At 54.5% G+C, this 23726-nt stretch overlaps 1 protein-coding gene across 1 annotated transcript in view; it reads right to left on the reverse strand.

Annotated features, from left to right (window-relative positions):
• LOC141956762 (cullin-9-like) overlaps positions 1-23726 on the reverse strand; it is a 33236-nt gene that overhangs the window by 4424 nt on the left and 5086 nt on the right. The window contains exons 6-35 of the mRNA XM_074897606.1: positions 18374-18512; positions 16366-16556; positions 15514-15889; positions 15089-15290; positions 14608-14815; positions 14311-14504; positions 13964-14181; positions 13590-13821; positions 13171-13276; positions 12644-12871; positions 12388-12478; positions 12132-12303; positions 11836-11941; positions 11354-11449; positions 11090-11265; positions 10189-10365; positions 9817-9932; positions 8691-9363; positions 8172-8382; positions 7909-8074; positions 7663-7808; positions 7368-7485; positions 6814-7016; positions 6474-6733; positions 6033-6396; positions 5576-5716; positions 1794-1958; positions 1542-1705; positions 544-637; positions 253-327 (exon numbers count right to left, since the gene is read on the reverse strand). Of these exons, the coding sequence (XP_074753707.1) occupies positions 253-327; positions 544-637; positions 1542-1705; positions 1794-1958; positions 5576-5716; positions 6033-6396; positions 6474-6733; positions 6814-7016; positions 7368-7485; positions 7663-7808; positions 7909-8074; positions 8172-8382; positions 8691-9363; positions 9817-9932; positions 10189-10365; positions 11090-11265; positions 11354-11449; positions 11836-11941; positions 12132-12303; positions 12388-12478; positions 12644-12871; positions 13171-13276; positions 13590-13821; positions 13964-14181; positions 14311-14504; positions 14608-14815; positions 15089-15290; positions 15514-15889; positions 16366-16556; positions 18374-18512 (5808 nt within the window). The remainder of the gene's footprint in view (positions 1-252; positions 328-543; positions 638-1541; positions 1706-1793; positions 1959-5575; positions 5717-6032; positions 6397-6473; positions 6734-6813; positions 7017-7367; positions 7486-7662; positions 7809-7908; positions 8075-8171; positions 8383-8690; positions 9364-9816; positions 9933-10188; positions 10366-11089; positions 11266-11353; positions 11450-11835; positions 11942-12131; positions 12304-12387; positions 12479-12643; positions 12872-13170; positions 13277-13589; positions 13822-13963; positions 14182-14310; positions 14505-14607; positions 14816-15088; positions 15291-15513; positions 15890-16365; positions 16557-18373; positions 18513-23726) is intronic.

Raw genomic sequence — 23726 nt, forward strand, 5'->3', positions numbered from 1 at the left:
CAAGTACTGCATCAGTCTGAGCACATAACACAAGTTAGGTGCTCAGTTTCCACAACAGACTTGGTAGAAGAAAGCAGGCCAAGAACTACCCCTCGCATCAGAGCAAGGGTGAAATGACCAGGCATCCCCACCTGGATCCAAAGCCTAGTTCTCAACTTCAGATGAAATACACTGAGACACAACAGGAACCGTCCTGCTCACTGGGGCTAAGACAACATAGTCAGCATCTGAAAAGGAAAGAGGAGGCCTTACCCTTGCACGGTGATGAAAGGTGCATCTCTCATTGTAATCCTGGAAACGCTTCTCCTGCCAAGCTGCTTTACTCACCTGAAAGGCAGAAGTAATCGATAGCAATTTACCTCAAGTACAAAGGTTAGTCTGGAAATGGCTACCACACATGCAGACTTTGACAATATGATCAATATTACTGGCAAGCGTACAAAGTCCAGAGTAAAGCGCACAAGTGGAGATCCTCAGACTCTTCAGAGAGCTAGGTGCACCTGAACACAAGCATGAACCACTGGGATATAGCAAACTACTCACCATAGCAGAGCAGTTGTAATAATCCTTGTGAGTTGGCCTCCAGGGTTTGAGGCAACGCCAACAGAAGCCATGATTACACTTTGCACATGTCATACTGCATGACAGGAGAAGAACAATGGGAATCACTCAGACTTAACAGCCACTTGCAGACAGTTCCTCCCAGTGCTCCCCTAGATGACAGGGCTGAAGTGTATGACCCAGTCACTCCCATTCACTCGGTACTATGCAACTTCATGCATGTTTTGGGTTTTTTTTTTAAAGCCTTTGATGGAAGCAGATGATGCTTAAAACCTCACATTGTGTCTCCAAAAATGAGCTGGGTAAACTGGAAGTATGGTCTCATAGTACCAACTTACCAAGTAATCAAAGGGTAAACTAAGCATTCCACAGTTTTGAGCAAGATCTGCATGAGCACCTCACCTCTTCCCTCAGTAATGCAGCACTCCACAGTGCAGAAAGGCACTGCACAGCCCTAGGGCCACACACAACATGTGGGGACAAATCACAGCTGGGCACTTAAGGACTGTGCCAGTGCAAGAAAGAAATAAATGGCAAGTCTTAAGCCCTGGCTTCAAAGCTGAAAATAACTTCCCAATCATGTAAAAACTGCCAGAGATCCAAGACAATTCAAAAGGGGCAGTTAAAAGAAAATTGCTTAAAGTTAGGTGGGCATCCAAGAAAAAATGGTGCTGAGCTATCCACTCCCCTAACCTGTATTTTTATATGTTTACAGGGGATTCTGAGAGCAGACAAATGTGTGTTATAAAAAGGTACTGTCAAATGAGTTTTGGTTCTACTACAGAGCTATCAATGGATTTAACTCTGAATGCTGGGGAACATTTTGCTTTATCTAGGAATTAAAAGCAATCACTACTTATTCTGAAACTATAAAACAAACCTGCTGCATTTTTCACTCCACAGCCAAAAAAAAAAAAAAAGCACAACGGACCTAACTGTGTCTTTGCCTTCTCCAGTAGCAAACAAAAAAGGATACTCACTGCAGGCACCCCTCATTTTTCTCTATTTGAGCCTGGCAGCTTGGGCAGTGCTTCGAAATGAGTTTAGCCAGATGTTTGCTCTGGGCTTCACTTGTCATTCCCTCGTAGTACCCATCATCGTCCACCCACTGAGACATATGGCTGCAGCTGGCAGGATAATGGGCCTGAAAGAGAGAGTCAGTCAACCACACCAAAGCAGAATGGTGTGTGCCAAACCCAGACAGTATTATCCATGACTCAGCTCAGCCTCACCTCTGGGAAGTTGCAGTTGAAGCAGGATATCCAGGAGCACTTGGAACAGGCTGCCCCATAGCCAAGTCCATCCTTAAGGAGAATCTGATCGCAACCCTGAGGATTGGTGCACCATGTCAGGTTGGAGCAACACTCAACATAGACTCTGAGGAGGGCTTTTTCATACTGTAATAAGAAGCCAGGAAGAAGATTTAAGGCAGAGAAGCTGCAACGTTAGGCTTCACAAGTGGTGTCTGGTGCCTCTGGGCTCTACATCTCACAATAAAACTGTGCTAAATTAGTTTACTCTTTCCTTCTCTTTGTGTAAATTCCCTCCTGCTCATGTCATATCTGGATGCTATTTCATATAATCACAGAACAGCTGAGGTTGGAAGGCACTTCTGGAGATAAAAACTAGTCCAACTCCTCCAGCTCAAAGCAGGGTTGCTTAGGACCATGTCCAGTTGGGTTTTGAGCATACCCAAGGACAGAGTCTACAATCCTCTCTGCTCAATCTGTTTCAATGTCCATTACCATTACTGTTAAAAAAAATCTGGCTCCTTAATCCCATTTGTGTATTTACATGTGTTGATAAGATTCACCCCTGAGCCTTCTCTTCTCCAGGCTAAACAACCCAGCTCTCTTAGCTTCTCCTAGAGGTGTTCCAAAACCTAAATCTTCTTTGTGGCCTTTTGATGGATTCTCCCCAGTCTTGTACTAGACTAGTGAGCCCAAAGACGGACATAGTATGCCAGATGTTGTCTCACCAGCACTGGGTACAGGGGAAGGATCACCTCTCTCAACCTGCTGTGAATGCTCTTCCTAATTCAATGTAAGATGCTAGTGGACCTTCTTAGCCACGAAGGCACACTGCTGTCTTATGTTCAACTTGTTGTCTACCACAATCCCATTTTTTTTCTGCAGGGCTGCTTTCCAGATGTTTGGCGCCTGGCACATACTGCTGCATCCTACCCCAACAGCAGGACTTGGCATTTCCCTTCATTGAACTTGGTGATATTGTTTGCTAAGCTCTCTAGCCTGTTGAGGTCCCTCTGAACAGCAGGATCTGGAGCATCGAGCAGTCCGCCCATCTGTTGATCATCTATAAATTTGCTGAGGGTGCACTTGGTCCCATCATCCAGGTCATCAACAAAGTTGTTAAACAATGTTAACCTCAGTTACATTGCTTCAACCTCTGGGTTACACTACTAGTGACTGGCCTTCAGCTGAACTTTCTGCCACTGATCATAACCCTCAAGGCTCAGCAGGCCATCACACTGTCCACTCATCCAGCTGGTACTTCATCAGGCTTTTTCTGTGAGGATGTTGTGGATGATGGTGTAGAAAGCCTTACTAAAGCAAAGATCAGCAACATCTCCTTTCATCCACCAAGCCAATCATCTCACCACAGAAAGCTATCAGTCGCTCTTTAACTTTTTCTGATTTTAACTTCCTCTGCAGAGTTTTGCTTATTTACATGATGTGCAAAGGGGAAGGAGACTTGCTTTGCCCACAGCCTCTAAACATTACTGCAGAGGACATGGCAAATTGGTTATCAACAGGTAAGTAGGATAAGGACCCAGGGACGCAACCATAGCACACAGAGTAGCTTAGTGTTTTTTATGCTCAGTTACTATAGGGCAAGGACTCTGCAAACATACGCAAAGCTAGAGGAAGTTCAGAAGAAATCCTGTAGTTGAACAGTCCTCCTGCAGATTTTTTTGCATACCTGGAGAGCTGCACCAGGAGAGCCATCAGGCACAGAAAGAACAATATCAGGCACAGCAAGCACTAGAGAGAAAAGGTGCAAGCCCTGAGCACTGAACGGCTCAGACAGGGCTCTCATTAATTTCTCTCATTTGTTCCTTCTTGTTCAAGCAACTGAAACGAGAGAGTGTGTGCTGACAGGCTTCAAGGATGTCAGCCTGTGTCATGTCAATATGCCTGGTGGAGGCAAAGTCTCAAAGCCACTTCATTCTTCTCAGAGTCTACATCTATGTCTGTTGTCATCCTGTTGATAGGCTGTGGGATCATTTCTGCCCAGACACCAGTACACAGAGAGATAAACAGGTACTTGAGTCAGCAGACAGCACCAAATCACAGCCTTCACAGAGGAATTAATTTCACAACGTCTGATGTTTGAGGTTTTGCTCTATCCTGAGGAGGAGACAGAGATGAAACTGCTGAAGTTAATCTAGGATTCCTACTGGAACTGTATGAGAAAGAAGTGCTCACAAGAAGCCTAAAATGGGGGGGAACAAGTGTCCAATGAAGGTCTGGGAAGAAAACTAACCAGGTACAACCTGGTTGCCAAGTACCACATGACACTGATCAAGATCTTAGAGGAACCTCTGTACATACCGGAGTTAATCCAAGTATGGAGCCTATGGCACAATTCCCAGCAAAGAATCCCTGGGGGCAGAATGGAAGACCACCTCTGAAAACAGCCTCTTAAAGAACTTGAGAGAAACAAGGTTGAGAGAAATCCTCCTTCAGAAACATGACAGGTTTAATGTTTTGTAGAAATACAAGCAAGAAAAGTTTAAGCTTATTCTTGTATCATCAAGAGTGCAGCCAGCAGGCAAGGGAAGGGATTTCTCAAAGCTATTTAGCACTGGTGACAAATAGGATACTGGGAACCGTTTGGGCTTCCAAGTACAAGACAGACATTAACAGATTAGAGAAAATGTTGTCCATAAACCATCAAGAAAGTCGGGGGATGAAGCACAGAATGTACAAAGGGAGGTTGAGAGAGGTGGGTTTGTTCAGCATCAGGAAAAGGCAACAGAGGGGGATCTTACCACTGCCTAGAGCTACCTAAACACAAGATGCAGAGAAAACTGAACCTGGAGCAGTATGTTTAAACTTCAGTGTTAGATCTTCACACAATAAACTCGTTATTTTGAATATAGGGTTGAATCAGAGATCTTCACAGGTTATTGCAACGTAAATTATTCTGTGACTGTATGTGTGACTTTGCACAAGGTATTAACACTCCTGCCATACCACTTACTGAGTGGCTTTTTTTTTTTTTAATAAAATAGCCATAACAACAGTTTATTAACAGGAGCAGTGGAAAACAGATGAGACACCTGTTCTGTCCAGCAATTAACAACAGTCTGTCATGTGACAGCCACAGCTCTGGTGGGATGGGCATTCAGCTCTAGTAATAACTAAAAACTGAAAGAATAGGGAGGACAGTAGCTTCTGCCTCAGAACAGGCAGCTTCTGCTACCCTCTGCTGACTGAGGACTAAGGTCAGCAGAGCTCAGGAAGCCTGGTCTAGAGATGTCTGCAAATCCACACAGATTTAAAAGAGATTAAGTGTGATGTGGTAACTTAGTCATCTTCACAAAAACCTGGAGGTGCTCAAAGACAGAGACTAATGGAAGAGAAATGACGTTGGGGTCACTGATGCAGCAAGAAAATGAAATTGCTCAAATGTTTTCATTTGCCCTAGATTTTACAACTGCTTCCAGCACACCAGCAGAGGATATTTGTCACGAGCTGCTACCAAAGCTCTTACCTGGTCCTCAACTAAGGATGCACCTGAAATGTTTGCTAGAAACACATTTAGAGAAAGTATTACTGTGCTCTTTTGCTGATGTTATGCTTTCCTGAATAGCTGATATTGACCATGATCTGTGACAACAGACACCACTGGGCAGAAATCTGGTCTGCCGCAATTATGACACTGCCAGTCTTAACAATGGAAAGGGGAGAAGCAACAGCAAGATTATCTGCTAGTGCTGACCAAAATGAAACAGAACTTCAACACCCAGTAACTACCTCTCTTACTTCACCTTGGCTATAATCTCCTCAGAGGAAACGATGGAACGAATGAAGGCTGTAGTTGGCTGTGCACGGCACTCAGATATGGGACAGGTGCAGTTGACAATCATGTTCTGTTCAATGCGAGTTGTGAGATACTCATTCCAACATGGCTGTGAAGGCAGAAGAGGAGAGATCACAGCTAAACAGGAGCTGCATCACCTGAGTCATGTGACCCTGGAAGCCCACCCTACCCAGCAGAAGGTGCACAAAACCACCATAAACCCTGGATAAATACTCAAAAATACAAAAGCATGAACAGACTAATCAGGAACTGAAAATTCACAATAAATAAGTGAGCTGAGAAAAGAGAACATAGGAGCTCTGTGAAGATCACCTGAACGGCTTCAGACAAAGAACAGCTGCTCCAACTAGGCAGCAGGAATTCCCTATAAAAATTACAGAAGCTAAAGTCCCCAGGACCTTCACCTTGCAGCAGTAGTGCATGCAACAGAGGGTTGGTGCCTTCTCAGTGGGACATAGCTGGTTCACACAGACTGGGCAATGGGTTCCTGGGCTAAAGGCAGGCTGGACATCCTGCACTTGCAGCCCCGAGGAGATGAGCAGGGTCTCACAGTTCTCCACATAGCACTGGATCAGGAAATCCACATTCCACCTGCAGTGCATGAGGAGGTGCCGAGCAACGTCTTCTGGGATGCTCAGAGTATCCTGGACCTGCTGTACTGTCTGGTTCATGAGCAGTTCTGCCTCATCTGGACTAAGTGTGTGCGCCATTGGCACCTGCAGCGCTGCCAGGAGAAACTCCTCTGACCCGCCTATGCCAGGATTCAACCTGACACAGAGAAATGTGTCATGTCCATACAGGGTGGAGATGTACACCCCTCCACACCTGTTGACATGCATCCCTACCAATGCAGGCCATCTATGTTGTCCTCATCTGGAGATGCTTCTGGTGACCTGTTCTGGAAAACCATCTGTGCCTGGCCCCCAGGAGGTGTTGTGGGTTCAGCAGAGATGTATTCCAAGACATGAGGCCTCTCCTCCTGGCGCCGGAGATAGCCCTGGTTCAGCAGGTGCAGGACACAGGACAGCACATCCACGCTGTGGCAGCAGAAGCTCAGGAACTGCAGCCCTGGCCCCAACTCGCCCTTCTGACAGGCATCAATCACCTACAGCACCAAGGGAGCCCCACACTGCAGCGCAGCGCAGCGCCCAGGCGGCCCCTCTCTACCCCTCAAGCCCTTCGTACCCTAAACACCAGGTTGTCAGTGTGGAGCTGCTTCTCCACCTTGAGGATGCGGGTGATGAGGCAGCAGAGGACGTTCCTCTTCCTTTCCAGGGCGCTGACCTCAGCCCTCTCTGCCCGGAGGTACCTCTGCCGGGGCAGCAGCCTCAGGTGGCGGCCAGAGGCACGGGCCAGGGCCGCCTGGTTCAGCCGCAGCGCACCTGGAGCTGGCACCCGACCCAGGGTCAGCCAAGCCCCGAGCTGGGCCCTGAAGGAGCCCCGGGACACGCGTGCGGCCGCCGGACCCAACCCCGGGCCTCCCGCCGCTGCCCCGTCCCCCTCCGACACGCACGGCCCCGAGCAGCAGCTGCACGCACAGCCCCCGGCCCTGGTCCCCACCCACCCACGCTGACCCACGCCCCAGCCCCACGCGGGGCCTCACCGACGCGCGACACCCAGACCCGCGCCCCGAGCGCCCACAGACTCGCCCCAGGCCCCTCGCTTCCCCCACGAGCGCACGCCCCCCCATCCCGGCTCAGACCAGCACGGCCCCCAGGGTGCCCCAGCCCCACGCTCACCTCCCGGGGCGCAGCTCCGCACCAGGACGCCCTCGCCCTGGGTCAGCGGCGTCAGCGCGTGGTGCAGCAGCTCAGCGGGGAGCCCCGTGGCCTGCAGCAGGGCCTCCACAGCCACCTCCTGCGGGAGGGCGCGGGAGGGGAACGGCCGGCCCAGAGCCACCAGCTGCAGGCCCAGCCGAACGAGGGGGGCCTGTGCCCCAAACACCGCCCGAGACCCCGCCAGAAGGGAGGGCGCGGCCCTGCCACGCTCCAGCACCCGCGGCCCCCCTCACCCCACCGCGGCCACGGCCCCTACCTCGGCGCTGTTGAAGCGCAGCAGGATGTACATCTGCAGCGTGGACACGTGGAGGACGCAGTCGCCAAAACGCAGCTCAGCGTGGCCCAGCCACGTCCACTGCAACCGCCGCGGCTTTGTGCACCCCCAGCCCTGCTGGCTCTGGCCTGCCAGAGCCAGCGTCAGCGCCGGGGCCGGGGCCAGGGGCCAGCCCTGCCGGCACTCCCTGGAGAGACCCGCATGTGCACCCGCTGCCACCACACTCACTCTGCCGGCAGAAGTCGGCAAACTCGTCCAGAGGGGTGCTCAGCGCCACCGAGAAAAACCTCCTGGGCTCATCCATGTAGCAGAACGGGGAAACGGGCCAGCAGCGCGGGGACAGGGCCAGCACCTTCACCTCTGGCACATCCGCCGCCGAGGCCGTCCCTCCTGCCTGGGCACGTGGACGCGAGGGCGGCTCAGGACAGGCCCCGGGACCCCTGTGAGGAACGGGGGCAGCCCCCAGCCTCCCCCCCCAGCAGCGCCCTCACCTCCTCCAGGCCCACATCCAGCTCCAGAAGCCGCCGGTCCCGCTCCTGCAGCTGGAAGAGGTAAAACTGCCGCTGGAGCTCCTCCGACTCGGCCAAGTTGCTCAGCATCTCTTGGGGGAAGCGGCTGGGGAAGCACAGCCCAATCTGCTCCACGATGGCTCCCTCCAGCCAAGACGGCCCTTGTGCCAGGAGCCGGTCGCCCAGGTAGTGCCTGCCACAGCCGCCAGGGTCGGGTCAGGGGCCGGCCTGAGCCCCGTGGCCATCGGCCACACGCCGGCAGACAGGGACGGCCCCAGCTCTGGCCTCCCCCCGCGGTGCCGCCCCTCCCCATCGCCGGCAGGGAACGTGCCTCCGCAGACGGGCAGCGCCCACGGGCCCTCTCGGCCCTTCCCTCCACACGCCCGAGCTGCTGGGAAAAGCAAAGCAGGAGCACGGCTGCCAGGCCAGGCCCGGCCCAGCACCGCCCGCGCCTCCCCGCCGCGCCAGGCCCTCTGCCCGCGGAGACGTGACACCCCTCACCGGTAGAAGTGCTCGAAGGTGTGGGCGAGCTCCAGGCCACTGAAGACGACGAAGGGCTCCAGGATCTGCTGCAGCGGCTCTGCACTGCCCGCAGTCCCATGGAGCTCCTGGACCTGCCCGTCAAGGTAGCGGGCAAACTGCTCACTCACCTGCAGAGAGACAGGGCTGGCTGCGGGGCCGGGCCAGGCTGGGGGGCCGGGCCGGGGGAACGTTGCGGAGAGAACAGCTGGGAAACCCTGGGGCTCTTGGGCAGGGGCCGAGGGTGCCCAGGCAGGAGCACACCGCGGCTGGGGCCGTGCTGTGCCAAGCGCCGCACACCCACCGTTGGGCAGCATCCGGGGCCGCCACGGGGCCGGGCTCCGGGGCTCGCTGGGGGCCAGGACAGCGCCCAGCCAGAGCTCATCCCGGTGCCGCAGGCTGGGGCGGCCTCCCCAGCCCGGGCCCTGGGCCGGCGGGGCCCCGGCACTGGTGCCACACCGCCTTGACTCACGTGCAGGGCAGCAAGGAAGGGGAGCTGCAGCAAAGCCCCGGCGAAGCCCTGGCCCAGGGCCAGCACGAAGGCTGCCCGCTGCCCAAAGAGCTCCTCCGTGGCGCCGCGCAGGCGCCGGTACAGCCTGCAGTATCGCTCCACGAGGTCCGGCGCCTGCCCCGCCGCCTCCAGGAACCGCCGCACCTGCGGGACGCGCCATGAGAGCGGTGAGCCCCGACACGGGATGTGCCTCTGTCCCGTGGGAATGTCCGCAGCCCCAGATCCACTCTGCCACCACCAGCCACCCAGGCACTGGTCAGGAGCCGACAGGAGGCCCCAGCATTGCTGCCGGCTACCGAGAGCTTGTGGAGAGCACGAGTGCAGCCCCAAGGGCTGGGCAGGGCTGAGCAGGGGCCGAGGGGCTGGGCAGAAGCCCAGCAGCTGCCCGGCAGGAAAGAAGCAGCCCGACACCTCGGCTGGCACCTGAGCCCTGCCAGGGTGGCAAGTGAGGCAGGGCTGTCCCCACACCCCGCCGGGCCCCGCGGAGGCCAGGCACAGCCTCGCACCCTCCCTGCAGACCCCGCTCCCCCCTCCACCCGCCTGGGGCAGGGCCCACGCACCCTCCCTGGCCCCCACAGCCACCCCTCCGAGCTCTACCTGCTGCTGCACCACGCCCCGCCAGCACCGCGAGATGCCCCACAGGCCGCTCAGCTTCTCCACTGCCACCTTCGCAGCCCTGGCCGGCACCTCCTTGTTCTTCCCCTCCTTCCTGCCTGCCAAGGGACGCCCCAGGCTCAATGCCGCTCCGCGGGCAGGCCCTGCACCCTGACCCACAGCAGCCACCCCTCTGCCTGCGGGGCACCAGCCATAGGAGATGCCACTGGAGGGCACTGCCGCGAGCCCACCCTGGCTCAGGCGCCACCAGGCAGTCCCCCAGAGCTCCCCAGCGCATCCCCACGGCCACTGCCCCGTGCTCTGAACCACCCCCGACCCTGTCCCAGCCCCACGGGAGGGCAGCCCCTTGCTCACCAGCTGCTTTTGCCTCCTCCGGCTCGGGGCTGCCAGGGTCCACGTGCACCAGGAGCTGAGTCAGGCGCCGCACGCGGGAACCGAAGGCGGCGCCGCGGCTCGGGGTGTGACGGGGCAGCTCCACGTGCTCCAGGTACTCGCTCAGCAGCCAGGCCAGGGGGCTGACGCCTTGGGGGTCTGCAAGGCCAGCGAGGCTCAGAGCGGGCTGCCTCAGCCCGGGGCACGGCGCTAACTGGCCTGGGAGAGCGCAGGGTACCTGGGCTGGTGATGCTCTGCACCAAGGGGGTCACCAGGGCCTCCCAGCAGGTCCTGCCCAAGGCCCGGGCCGCCTCGTCATCAGGAAGGAAGTGGTCGGCGAAGACCTGCTCGTGCCGCAGCGCCCGGTTCAGCCTGCAACAGCGACCGGGCAGCACACGGCGCTGCCGGGCACCTGCCGACGGCTGGGCCGGACGCGGGAAAGCGGAGCGCAGCGATCACTCCCTGCCCTGCCCCTTGCCAGGCACGATGGCTCAGCAGCTCTGCTTGTCCTCAGCAGCCAGGGCCCCCTCGCTGCCCGTGCTGGGTCTTGGGGCCCTCGTGGACCCCGCCAAACTCGGGGGCTGGGCGGTGCCTGCACCCACGAGATCCCACCTCTGCCTGGTCAGGACATGCCAGCCCCTGTGGGGCACTTCTCTAGCGGGTTAGCCTGACCCTGCACCCAGCTTAAACCTGGGGGACCCCAAGGTGGCCCTGGCCCTCCGGGACCACCGGTGGCCGGGGAGGAGCCAGGGCCCCTCCCTGTCCAGGCAGGGCACACGGCTGCTCCTCTCCCGGCCCTGCAGTCCCCTCACGGGCTGCCAGCACCGTCCACCCAGGCTCTGGGACACCGGGGATGTGACAGCACAGCCAGGAGACAGCTCACCTGCCAAAGAGCTGCAGCAGCTGCCCCCGGTCCCGGCAGATCTCCTGGCACCAGGCGTGAGCCTGAGCGGTGCAGGAGAGGAACGTCCGCCGGCACAGCTGCTCCTTGAAGATGGGCCAGAACGTGGGCTTGGGACCCAGCACCTCGATGCCACGTACCCGGGTGTCAATGCCGCCCTGTGGGAGAGCGTGGCCCTCAGCTCCGCAGGCACGGCCCCGACGCCCCACACTGCTGGTCCCCCGGCCTGGCCCCCCGCTCCCCTACCTGCTGGCACCGCTTCACCCGGATCTGGATGACGGGCCAGAAGCGCGTCATGTTCTCCAGCAGGATCACTCTGCTGTCCGAGGGCAGAATGGTCACCTGCAGGCAGACGGCGAGCCCTCAGCACACCAGGCAGCAAGCGCCAACCACCCCACACGCTCCCCTGGCCACCCCCGATAAAGCCGGTGCCTCTCGCCTCCCCAGCAGCCCCTACACAGCCACAGGGCACCCCCTGCCAGGGCCCCGCTCTGGCTCACAGCGCCAGAACACCAGCCTGCTGCAGCCTGGGCCGCAGGGCTGCCCGTGCCCGAGCCTCCAGCACCTGGTGCCAATAGCCAGGAGGAGGCTCCCGCAGCTTCCCGCAGCCTCCCGCCATCCCCACCGCCCCAGGCCTGCACCAGGGCAAGACCTTCACAGGACACAGCAAGGACCAGCGCACCGCTCCTGTGGGGCCCCGTGGCCTGAGCAGCCCGGGCCCGACTCACCGCGTTGAGCTCCGTTCTGATGGCGGCAGGGCTGTCTCCCCCCAGCACCACCACACGGGCCGGCATGTAGCTGGAGTCCTCGCTGGCCACCAGCATGCTCATCTCCCTGCAGCACAGCACACACGGTGCTGCCCAGCAGGCACCACCTCCCCGCCCCGGCCCCTGCCAGCCCCACGCGCTGCTGCCCGCACCCAGCGACCCCCAGGATGGGGAACGGGGCTCGCACCGATCCCCACGGTCCCCCGCGCAGCCGCTGTCCCTCCCGGCCCCAAGGACCCCCCCCGGCCCAGCCTCACCTGACCACCACACCACACTGCATGTGCACAGTGATGAAGTGGGAGCCGGTGCTGCCGTTTGACTCCCAGTAGGTCTTGGGGTTTCTGTCCGTGAGCTTGCTGGCTCGGTGGGGGTTGGAGGAGACCTGCACCTTCTCCCAGCACTTGTCCTCCTTCACCTCCACGCTGGAGCCTGTGGGGAGAGAGCCCGGAGCCTCCAGCTGCCGGGCCAGCGCTTGCCGAGAGCAGGGGCCCAGCTCCCGCTCCCTGCGCTCACCTCGGCACAGGTTGTGCAGAAAGACGTCAAAGAAGGGGATGCTGATGGGCCGGTGGCTCCGGCGGTGCTCCTCAATCTGCCCCAGGACCAGCTACGGGACAGGGCGAGGCTCTGACCGGCGGCCCTGGGGCCTCCTCCCCTCGCCCGCCACAGGGCTGCGGCAGGCAGAGGGCAGAAGGCTGCCCCGCGGCGCTGGGAACAGCCGGACGGCCCCAGGAGCCAGAGCCCCGGCACGGCCGGGCCTCCCCAGGCCCACCTGGATGCAGCCGGACAAGATGCTGGTGGTCAGCCTCTGGTGGAGGCTGGCGTACTTCTCGCAGTCAGTCACCAGGTCGAGCAGGGCCGGCGCCAGCGACAGAGCCGTGCTGTGCTTGTCCAGGGCTTTGGACAGAGCCTCGTGGGCGCCCGCGCGGCACATCGCCACCGCGCAGTCCTTGCTGGCGGTGGCCAGGCGGTGCAGGAAGCCGACCGCCTCCTGCACCACCTGTGGAGCGGGCAGCCCTGAGCCGCCGGGCCGTGCTGGGAGCCCCCGGCGGCCGCAGCAGCAGGGTGCTGCAGTGCTCCCTTCCCTCCCTCCGCCCCGACGCTGCAGCAGTGCCTGCCAGAGCCTGGCCAGGCACGCCAGCCACCGGGATGCGGCTGCAGCCACGACACCCCCCACCTCTCCCAGCACCTCGGCCACAACGAGGCCGGGCTGCAGCTTCGCCAGCGCCAGGCCCAGACGACGCACGGCACAACCAGCAAAGCCGCCCCGGCCTGCCGGGAGTCCCGGGGCCCCCTCACCTCCCGGTCGCTGCTGTGGGCACTCAGGGAGGACAAACAGGGCTCCACACACTCGTGCCAGGGCAGCACACCCTCCCGGTAAGCGTCCAGGAACTTGTTCAGGATCCTGAGCGGCAGAGTGGGCCCACTCAGGCCGCTGCACTCAGACAGCTGTGCCACAGGCAGCCCTGCCCCACCTGGAAGGCCGGCACCCCACAGGGACTGAGCCACGGCTCCCGCCAGCACCCAGGCGCGCGCTGCCCACGCACGTCCCTGCGCCCCACGACACCCCAGTCAGCACCCACGTGCTGGGGGGCACCTGCCCCTGCTGAAGAACAGCCGCCCCGCCAGGACACACCAACGCGCGCCTTGTCCGTCCAGCAGCGCCCCCTCACCTGCGGGGGAGGCCCCGGACTCCCGGCAAATCCCCCCAGACCCACCTGAGGACGCTCAGGCTCACGGCCTTCTCCGCCCCCAGCAGCTCAAAGCTGCGCAGCAGCAGCCTGAAGCACCGGTGGTCCTGCAGCAGCTGGGACGCCTCACCAGAGGGGACGGCACCTTCACCGCAGAGCTGCCGATCCAGGGCCACCACCACGTCCTTGGACAACGTGTCATCCCCCAGGCTGCTCAGAAGCGGCCGCACGTCCCTCAGGTCCAGCGGGGCCTCTCTGCCTGCCAGGACAACGACGCGCGGGTCCGGCCCAGCCGCTCGCTGGAGAGGCGTCGGCGGGGTGCTCTGCCCTGGCAGGCGAGGCAGCCCTGCCCGCTGCGCCCGCGGGGCCGTGGCGCGGCGGGGGGCACGGCCGGCAGCTACCTGCCATCTCCGGGCCCAGGGGCAGCCGGTGCTCCGCGAGGCGGTTGATCACGCCGAGGGCCAGCATCGCGTGAGGGCAGCTGGCGCCCTGCCCGTCCCACCAGCAGCTCTGCAGCACCGTGGCGAGATCGCGGCCCGCCAGCTGCTCCGCCAGGCCCCGGTGGCCGTCGATCAGCATGTTCACCACCAGCAAGCCGTTCCGCACGCCTGACGAGCCCCTGCAGGGACAGAGCAATGCGGGCGCCTTCCTCCCCCCAGCACAGAGACTCCCCTGCACCCACAAGCCACCCGCCTGCCTTGGCCGAGGGTCTCCCCGCCCCCAGCTGCCGTCCTCGCTCTGCCCCTACCCTGGGACCCTCTGCAGGGTGCTCACGGCCGCAGGGATGACACTCAACAGGCTCGCTGAGCCCTCGCTGGAGGCAGAGCCGATGCTGGCAAAGATCTCCCGCATCATCTGCGCGTCGGCATGGTTCAGGGGCGAGGGCTTCCCACCGGCACCTCCTGGCTCGCTGGCCACAGCTCCCACCAGCACCTTCAGGGCCTGCAAGGTCAACAGCAGTCAGGAGGGCAGCGGGCATCCCTGCCGCGTCCGGGTGAGCCTGCACCCTGCCCGCCCACCTACAGCGTGCCCCCGCCACACTCACTGCCAGGCCGGCCTGCTGCACCAGGGCGGAGGCGGCGTGCTGCTGCATGCAGGCCAGCACAGCCCGCACGCCGCCCTCCGTGGCAAATGCCACGCGCCAGTCGTACTTCGCCATGAGCATGGCCAGCAGCCGCAGCGTCACCACCACCAGGGCCTTCTCTGCCACCTCGGCGCTCAGCAGCTCCACTGCCACCTTCACCAGCTTCTCCCTGCATGGGACAGGACACCTCAGGAGGAGCCTCCTCGCACTGCCGCTGGCACCTGGGGCCCTGTCAGCCACCTCCTCCCTGCCCACGTGGCTCTACAGCCCCAGGAATGAGCCTGCCTGGGACCAGAGGACACAAGATCCACCCCTTTTCTGGCCGAGCGTGCAGGCGCTCACCGGCCTTTGCACTTCCATTGCCACCTCCTGCACTCCCACCTCCAGTACCGTCCCACACGGCCCTCCCCAGCCAGCAGGAGTGCAACACCCCAGGGCTCACCCAACACTCCTGGTCCCGAGCCCACCCTGGCCTTTGCTGACTTGCTGCTCGGACTCAGCCTCCTCCTCCAGGATCTCCAGGATGTGCCTGAGCCCAGCGAAGCGCAGCTCCACCTCTGAGCTGCCGCTCTGGATCACGTCCACCACGGCTGCAACCTTGGCCAGCGAGCCCCTCTCGCTCATCCCCTCGGAGCTGCCCAGCGCTGGCGGGAGGGAGGCAGGGACACGGGTGTCAGGGCAGCAGCAACACCCCCGGCACCTCCCAGGGTGCCACGCACCCACAGACCCAGCACCCACAGGCCCCCCCCGCCTCAGGCAACCTCCAGGTGCCTGGCCTCCCGTGCCCTGCCCAGAGCCTTCCTCCACAGAGGCAACGGCGTCGCCTCCAGCACCACCCATGTGCCCCAGCGCGTAGCGGGCCGTTACCTTTGATCTGCTCCTCCGTCACCTCTGGGAAGAACAGCCCTTCCTTCTCAAGGAGCTCGCTGAACAGCTGGGAATCTGACTTCATGGCTGCAGCGGGGGCTTGGGGCGGCCCTGTGGCTGCAGAAAGTTCTTCCTTCACTGTCGTGGCTTCAGGGCTGGCGCTCCTGCAGCCGGCACCCTTTGAGCACACCGCAGCGCTCCCCCTGCCATCCTGCTTGGCCCCCCTGCTGAGGAAGTACTTGGCGTAGACGTGGGAGCCACACAGGTCACGCCGAGTGCTGCCCTGGCACCGCTTCTCCAAGACCTGCAGCACCTTCTGGGCCAGCTCTGCAGGTACCGACAGCTGGATCAGGGCTTCTTCATCCACCTCTGACAGCTGGACAGACGGGGGTCAAGTTAACCCTCACGGACTCACCACAGATCCCGCGCCCCTTGCGATGGCCAGTGCCCGAACGGACAGAAAGGCTGCACCGCCGGAAGCCCCAGGGACATTCCCCAGTGCCACACTGCCCTGGCTGTCCCCTGCCCAGTTACCACCAGCCCAGACCTCCCGCCTGCACTCACCCCCCGACTGCAAGTGGCAGAATCACCCCACGGCCTTGTCTCGCCTACCCACACCTCGCTGGACACAGTCACTCTTCCCGGGCCATGGCAGACTGCGTTTCCTCTCCTCTCGCCTCACCCCTTTGCTGTGCCCGGCTCCCCGCGCTTTTGCCATCCCTCACTCACACTCCCATTTCAGTCCCATTACGGCTCCCTTCAGGCTGCCCCTGCACAGCTCACGCTCGCCGTCTTCTCCCGGTCCCCTTCGTAACGTTCTCCCATTTCCACACTGCAGGTGCTGGCCCGTACCTGCTCTCCCTGGGCCTGCTGGATGAGGCAGGTGATCTCCTTCTGCTCCTGTGCTTCCAGCTTCTTCACGAAGAAGAGCAACTCCCACCACTCGGCACGGCTCAGGGCCTCTGCAGCCTTTGTCAGCTGCTCTCCCAGGTAAGGCAGAGAGTACAGCCCCCCAAAGGGCTTGCAGAAAAACGGCTGTGCAACTGCAGGACAGCAGAGCAAGGAAGGGCACTGTCAGCTCTGCCAATTCCCCCATCCTCTGCTGCACACCCCACATTCCCCAAGCAAAGGGCTCATGGGGACTGTCTGGGCAGAAGAGGTCCCCACCACCCCACTGCCAGCTGTGGGACAGGGAGGTGACAGGAAGGCAGCGAGAGACAGCGACCGTGCTGGGAGGAGACCCCAGAAGCTGTAGAGATGGGGATTACCATCTTCACTTGAGCCTCTCTGGGCTGTAGAACAGGAAAAGCACATGCTCCAAATGGGCATCTCTGGCTCACCACTCCCCACATCTGTTCCCACAGTGCCTGGGCCAGCCAGGGCAACACACTCGGACACCCAGCACCAGGAGAATCCACAGTGACCCCATGCAGCTGTAGAAGGGTGGGGAGAACAGCTGCAGGACCAGCTGACAGAGGAGTCATTGGATAGAAAGTTAATTCTGCCATGAGCTTCTCTCTTTTCCAAACACCTCTTGCTGGCTAACAAGGCAAATACTTATAGGTAAAAGCAAAACAAGACTGAAGACTTATCACACTTCTTTCAGCTAATGCATCCAAAATCAAGAGAGGGAGATAAAAATCCATTATGTAGGCTAGCTATTTCCTACATATTTTAGAAATAAGAGCTGAATCAACACTTGCTGGTATCTGCTAAGCAACAACTTGCAGCGCTCTCTGAAAATGGAAGGTGTGAGACATTCACCACCTCAAGACTCAACAGAAGAGGGCCAAACTCACCCTAAGAGGCTCAAGCATGCTAAGAGCAACTACATACATGGCTGACTACCAACAGTCAGTCAACTTGATCTCATTTATCTAAGTGTCAAGATCCAAAGCAGAAAGCATTTACTTTTTCAATTCAACTTCTATGTGGGATATGATGACTGGAAAGAAGTGAAATAGAGCCCATGCTTCTACCAGAATCAGAGAGATCAAGACAAAAGGCAAAGTCTAACCAAGTTTGTTTTGTTAGCCACTTCAAACTAAGGTGCAGTTAAGTCTTTAGTTAAAAGAGGTACAAGCTATTAAAGAAGCTATCTTTTCAACTGGCAATAAGAATATTTTTTGAAGTGGATAATTAGCTGCTGATTCCACCTATATTCTGTCTCTTGCAGCAGTTAAAACCAAATCACTCTACCCAAAAGATGTCCTTTAAGATTGCAGGTGTGATAAAAGAGTTACTTTAACAGGTTTCCCTGGCCAGAGTCATGTCAAACACTGAAAAAGAAAGGGGTATCTGGAGGCTGGATTTTCCCTTTTGTCTTCTCCCAGTACAAGAGCAATGTCAAAGGATTCTAGGAGATTCTGCAGATGTCTTATAGAAATAGTGCATTTAATGCTCACGTTGTCCAAAACTGAGAGGTATGAAGTTAAACAAATTGTGGGCATGTTAATGTTTTTAAAAATCCACATCACTTATTTAAGGGGATCTGCAGGTCCCTAAAGCAATTTCATCTCAGAGAGATTCTACATTCTTATTTCGGCAGTTTTTTCAGTTAATTCAAACACACATTTTTGACAGTCATGGTTTAAGTTAAATTTTATGCTTTTTATATCATGACTTTCATTATATCATGACAGAAGTCTAGGATTCAAAAATACTCCATGCAACCACAAGCCATGTAGTTACTTAACAAGCTCTACATGGTCATACAAACCAAAAGCTCATAGTGCTTTCTAAATCAACCTGCTATAATAGTTCCTATATGCTTAGCCATATAAAGTTAACCACTCAAAAAATGCCACAGCAGAATCAGAAAGAGATGGTACAGCCACACATATGCAGCACATAACCTCACCTGTGTCTATATTAAAGCTCTCTACCAGACTATATTCTTTTTCCTGAGCAGCATGATCTTCCCACTGGTCTCCAAAGCCAATTATCTCCAACATGTGCCAACGCATCCAGTAGATCTGACCTGTTGACTGCCATAAAACCTGTGCATGAAACAGATTTACATGATCAGATTTGCTCACTCATTCAATCCTCATGCTACATTTGTCCTCCCTTTTCCCAAATACATGGAGATAGCAAGCACTGTTCAATTAGAAGACCACCTAATTCACATACAGATTTCAACACACACATTGTCTAATTTTTAAGCATACCATCTTTATTAACTTGCTCCCTGGTTACACCCGGATCTTTATTTAAAAAAAAACCAACAAACTACCAACTTTGCCTGCAACCACTAGAGATATCATCTACCCCAGCAGCAGTGACAGGAGTGCATCTAGTTAAACATTCCAAAAGCCCCCAGCAGCAGGGAAAAGCATACAAAGGAAGAACACAACCAACACTACCTCATGGCAAATGAGCTGTATATAAGGGGTCTTGAGGCACAAACCAAATTAATGCAAGTGTAAAGAAAACTATTTTTGCTACTCTGACTGTACCTTCTATCGGTTATACTTCTACACCTTGGTCATTCACCAACCGTCTCAGACAGGTTTTGGACTCTTGACAAACATGTCTCAAAGGCGGCAATTGTTTCCTGTGCTTTGCAAAATTGCCTCTCAAAATCAAAAGGAATTTTTTATGGCTTCCCATACTTTTTTTATTTGTAAGCTTTTTTTGCGTACTTTGGGGGTGGGGGGGGTGTTTGGTTTGGTGGGGTTTTTTTGTGGTTTGTTTTGTTGTTTGTTGTTTTTTTTTTTTTTTTCCTGAGATTTACATTTAACTGGAGGACCCAGGAACAGCAAGTACAATATGTCAATAATTTAAACAGCAGAAAAACATATGGGTTGCCTGATTCACTGAGCTCTTTTGGAGTTACACCAGTGCTACTAGGACTCCAGTATGCTAGAAATAAAGAGATAAGATGCTGAGACACTTCAGGAAAGCACTACATGGAAAGAAATTGAGTTAAACTCTAGGCACAACATCAACTAGTCTTCCCTGACCTGAACTAGTTATGTACCAAATATAATCTCAAAGGAGTCATGGAAAGATAGGATTGAAGGACCAGACACAACAGCGACACTTTTTCTTTGGAGAGGCAAAAAAAGCAACAGAAAACGGAGCAACAAAGGTAAGATGACAGGAGGCAGGAGACAGACTCATGATGGACTGGCCCCAAACAAAATGCATAAGAATTTGCATTTTGCACGGTTATGACCAACAGCAAGCCTCAAGCAGGATGAGCTGCAACAGCAGAACTAATTGAAAAAGAAAGGATCAAAATTTTAACAAAGACCAGGAAGAAGCATTTCTTGTAACCTGAACTCACCAGTCACTAGGAGATAAACTGTTAATAAAAAGTGTGATACACAAGATAAGAAAGAGTAACATAGATAAAAATCAAGTTTCCCTTCAAAGACTCATGGTAAAAGCCCAGAAAACCAATGATGATCAAGACATGTCATTACAAAGATGATTTTGAAATGTCACTCATTGAATGGTTTGACTCACAAGTTTCTCACGTAACTGGGGTACTGCTACAGACACATACACAGACATAAACATAAAGAGCAGGGTGAAAATTAACAATCCCCCAAAAACCGCATGTACATTCCCAACTTCCTAGACAGACTGGAGGGCACAGAGCACTAATAGCAGCAGAAATTAAGTACTTCCAAATGTAACAGACAACTTCTTCACTGAATATTTATTACCATTTAGATCTGGTTTTGCCAGTAGTGTGAAACTTAGAGAGGACTGTTATTGAAAATAAGCTTGGATGGAGCAATTGCAAGTTCATTCAACCTAACTAAATAGAAAAACAGGAGAAGGAACCCAAGAGACCAACTGGACAAAGGAATGGAAGTTAACAGTACACTTCAGCTCAACAGTGAATTGAAAAAACCACATCTGAAATTTATATCACAGACAACAGGAGAAAAATGTGAAAGGAAAAAAGTGTTCTTTCCAAGTGCCCAGTTACATTAAGAGTGAAAGCAAGTACAAGCTTGTAAGAAATAGAAAACAGAATTTTAGAAAAACAATCCTAGAAATCAAGGAGCATAAGAACAAAAAGAGTATCAGGAGCAAACATATTTCCTTTGAAATTTATCTTTACAGGCTGGGTTATAAAAGACAAAAGGTTTGTCAACCACTTAAAAATAAAATGCAAAGCAGTTATTCAATTGAGGGGGTCTGCAATGAAAAATCACCTACGCATGGTCCAAAACTAGAAGAGTATTTTACTGGTGTATTGAGTAAACACAAAAGAAAGCAAAGCAAACTGATAACAGGTAGAGGAATACAAATCCAGAAGTTGCCACAACTGAGATAGAAGCAAAATTCAGTTTGGAGGAGAGAGATGAAAGACATGCCAAGTAATGTGCCAAAAGCACAGTTGGAAAGCGGGAAGTATTTACATTATTCAGTGGTGTTTCCATGTGACTGATGAACACTATAGCCAGTGCTTCTAATTTAAGAAAAAAAATGGATTAAATAAATCATCACTACAGCTTCACTACTTTGACTTCAGCACTATGCAAACATTTAAAGTATATTTTAGTGGAAAGAGCAACTAAAACTGTTCAAGATAAACACTACGTTTGAATTAACAGGTAAACCTGCTTCAAGTTTCAATTCTGACATACTGATGCATTAGCTTTCTTCACTGAAGTAACCAATTTTCTAGATTAAAAAAAGATTGATTTCAATTGTCAACTTCAGTAAAGCACAGGGCATGAAACAGTAAATTATTAAACCAAAGAGAGCGATTAGAGAAACTGTAGGCATGAAATCTGCTCAGCAGAACCCAAGAACAGGAGTATGAATGGGAGTAGAAGAAAGTGCAAATAAGATGGCCAAGCCATATTTGCACAGCACATGGTGCCCTAACAATTACTCTCTCCCAATATAAGCACATACTGGTAATATCCACCATCAAAGAAGCAGATAAGGCTAAAAGCATCCTTCTTGCACATGCACATTTTGGGGCATTTTAAGCTGAAGGTTTAAATTATACCTGCAAGAAGTGCTCCAAGACCAGAAAGGAGTTAAGGAACTGGACCAGAGTAAGTTAAAGTTACTGAAAGGAAACTGGAAAAAGTCATCCCAAAACCAGTTTTCACTGGATAAACAGAAGAATATCTGAAGGAAGAAACAGTCTGCAACTGGCTGAAATAAAAAACCCAAAGAATATTCATACAATTTTCCTGTGCACAAGAAAGCAAAGAGAGACAATAGGAGAAAAGAAGTAGGTTGGTGTTCAGTGTTCTTAACTGGCTAATTTATATTTGGCTGTAAATTACAACAATGGCATTACACAAAACAAAATTGGCTGTAGTCCGAGAAAGCTAGAGAATCTCATGCTTAACAAAAGCTGAAAGCAGATTTAAAGGAGATGGTCTTCAAACATGCAGAAGGTAATGTCAAATTCTCTACCTCTCTGGGAAGTCTGGTAATGAACTTTATGATAAAGCAAGAGAGATTTGGAAATCACACCTTTATAGATACCAGACTGAGGTTTTTCAGCTACTGATTTTTGAATATCAGCAACACAGAGCTTTGCACTAACATGGCATTATTTGCAGACCATCTATATTTGCAGAAATCAGCTTGAAGTAGTGTCATGGTTTAATCTGGCAGGCAGCTAAACACCACACAGCCATTCGCTCACTCCCTGCCCCCCCTAGTGGGATGGGGGAGAGAATCGGGAAAAAGAGTAAAAGCCTTTGAGCACAGGCTGAAGTGGCACCTGAAGTACAGCTACGACCAGCTGAAGTGGCCTCAGACTCCTTATTTATCATCTACATAACCAAAGTATGCACTTTTGCAAATTACTTGGGGGAGAGAAAACAAAACAAATTTAAAAAAATACCAAATCCGTAACTGCACACACTAGCATGTGTGCAGTGGTTACAGTTTCTCATTTTACTGGTTACTATCTCAATTTAATAAAGATTTAATGAACTGAATTATAGCCCTGTTTGCAGCTTGACTGATCAGGGGACGCTAAGCAGACAGACCTCTATCTATGGATGACAGCCAGATAAAGCTTGATTTTTAAGAGAACAGAAATCATGCCTCTAGCTGCAGTGTTTGGGAAGCTCAAAAGCAAGACTAAAAGTGCAAGATCACCAGACAGCCTGCAGAAATAACCATATATAAAGTGATGCACAAAGCCCACCAGCTCCCTACTGCGTACTCAAAACAAAATCTCAGCTCTCACTGAACATGACCAGCCTTCAGGACTGAGAAGAGTCTTAAGAAAAAAGTCTAAGCACAAGCAAACACCTCCCCATGCCCACAATAAGGCTGGAACAGCACTCAAATGCTCTCCCACCCCTAGGCCTGAGCGCAACCCTGGTGCTGCAGCACTGAACCATAGACTAGTGGGAAGTCCTGGGAGTGGCAAGAGCTGAATGCCTTAGGCCAAGAATCAGGTCAAACCATCAAAGGGAACCTCGTGGTTGGTGTTTACTACAGTCTGCCCAATCAAGGGGAGCCTATTGACAAAGCCTTCTTATTACAGCTACAGAAGGGTTTTCACTCACAGGCTCTCATCCTGCATGGGGACTTCAGCCACCCTGACATCTGCTGGAAAAGCAGCACAGTGAGCTGCAAAAGCACTCCAGGAGACTCCTGGAGCGGCACTGAGGATAACTTCTTAGGCCAGGTAGTACACCACCCTACCAGAGGACATGCATTACTGGACCCACTGGTTACCAACACAAGTAAGCTAATCATAGACACTAACATTAGAGGCTGCTTGGGCTGCAGTGATCACGCACTGGTGGAATTCACAGTCCTGAGGGATATGGAAGAGGCAAAGAGTAAAGTCAGGACCCTGAATCTTAGGAAAGCAAACTTCCAGCTGTTCAAGCAGTTAGTCAGTGGGAAACTGGCCCTGTTGCAATATGACAAGGACTAACGGTTTTAAACTGAAAGAGGGTAGATTTAGATAGGACATAAAGAAGGGTTTCTTTAAAATAAGGGTGGTGAAACACTATAACAGGTTGCCCACAGAGGTGGTAGGTGCCCCCTCCCTGGAAACACTCAAGGTCAAGTTGGACAGGGCTCTGACCAACCTGATCGAGCTGATTGCGGGGAGGTTAAACTAGATGACCTTTAAAGGTCCCTTCCAATTCAAACTATTCTATGATTCCTCCCCCTCTTCAAATATTGAGGTCTTTTCCCTGATCTCTGCCACAATCTTAGCAATTCAACTGCAAATATGCAGCTCTGACAGCTCTTTT

The sequence above is a fragment of the Athene noctua genome, chromosome 1 (assembly GCF_965140245.1).
Source record: "Athene noctua chromosome 1, bAthNoc1.hap1.1, whole genome shotgun sequence".
Classification (NCBI taxonomy): Eukaryota; Metazoa; Chordata; class Aves; order Strigiformes; family Strigidae; genus Athene; species Athene noctua.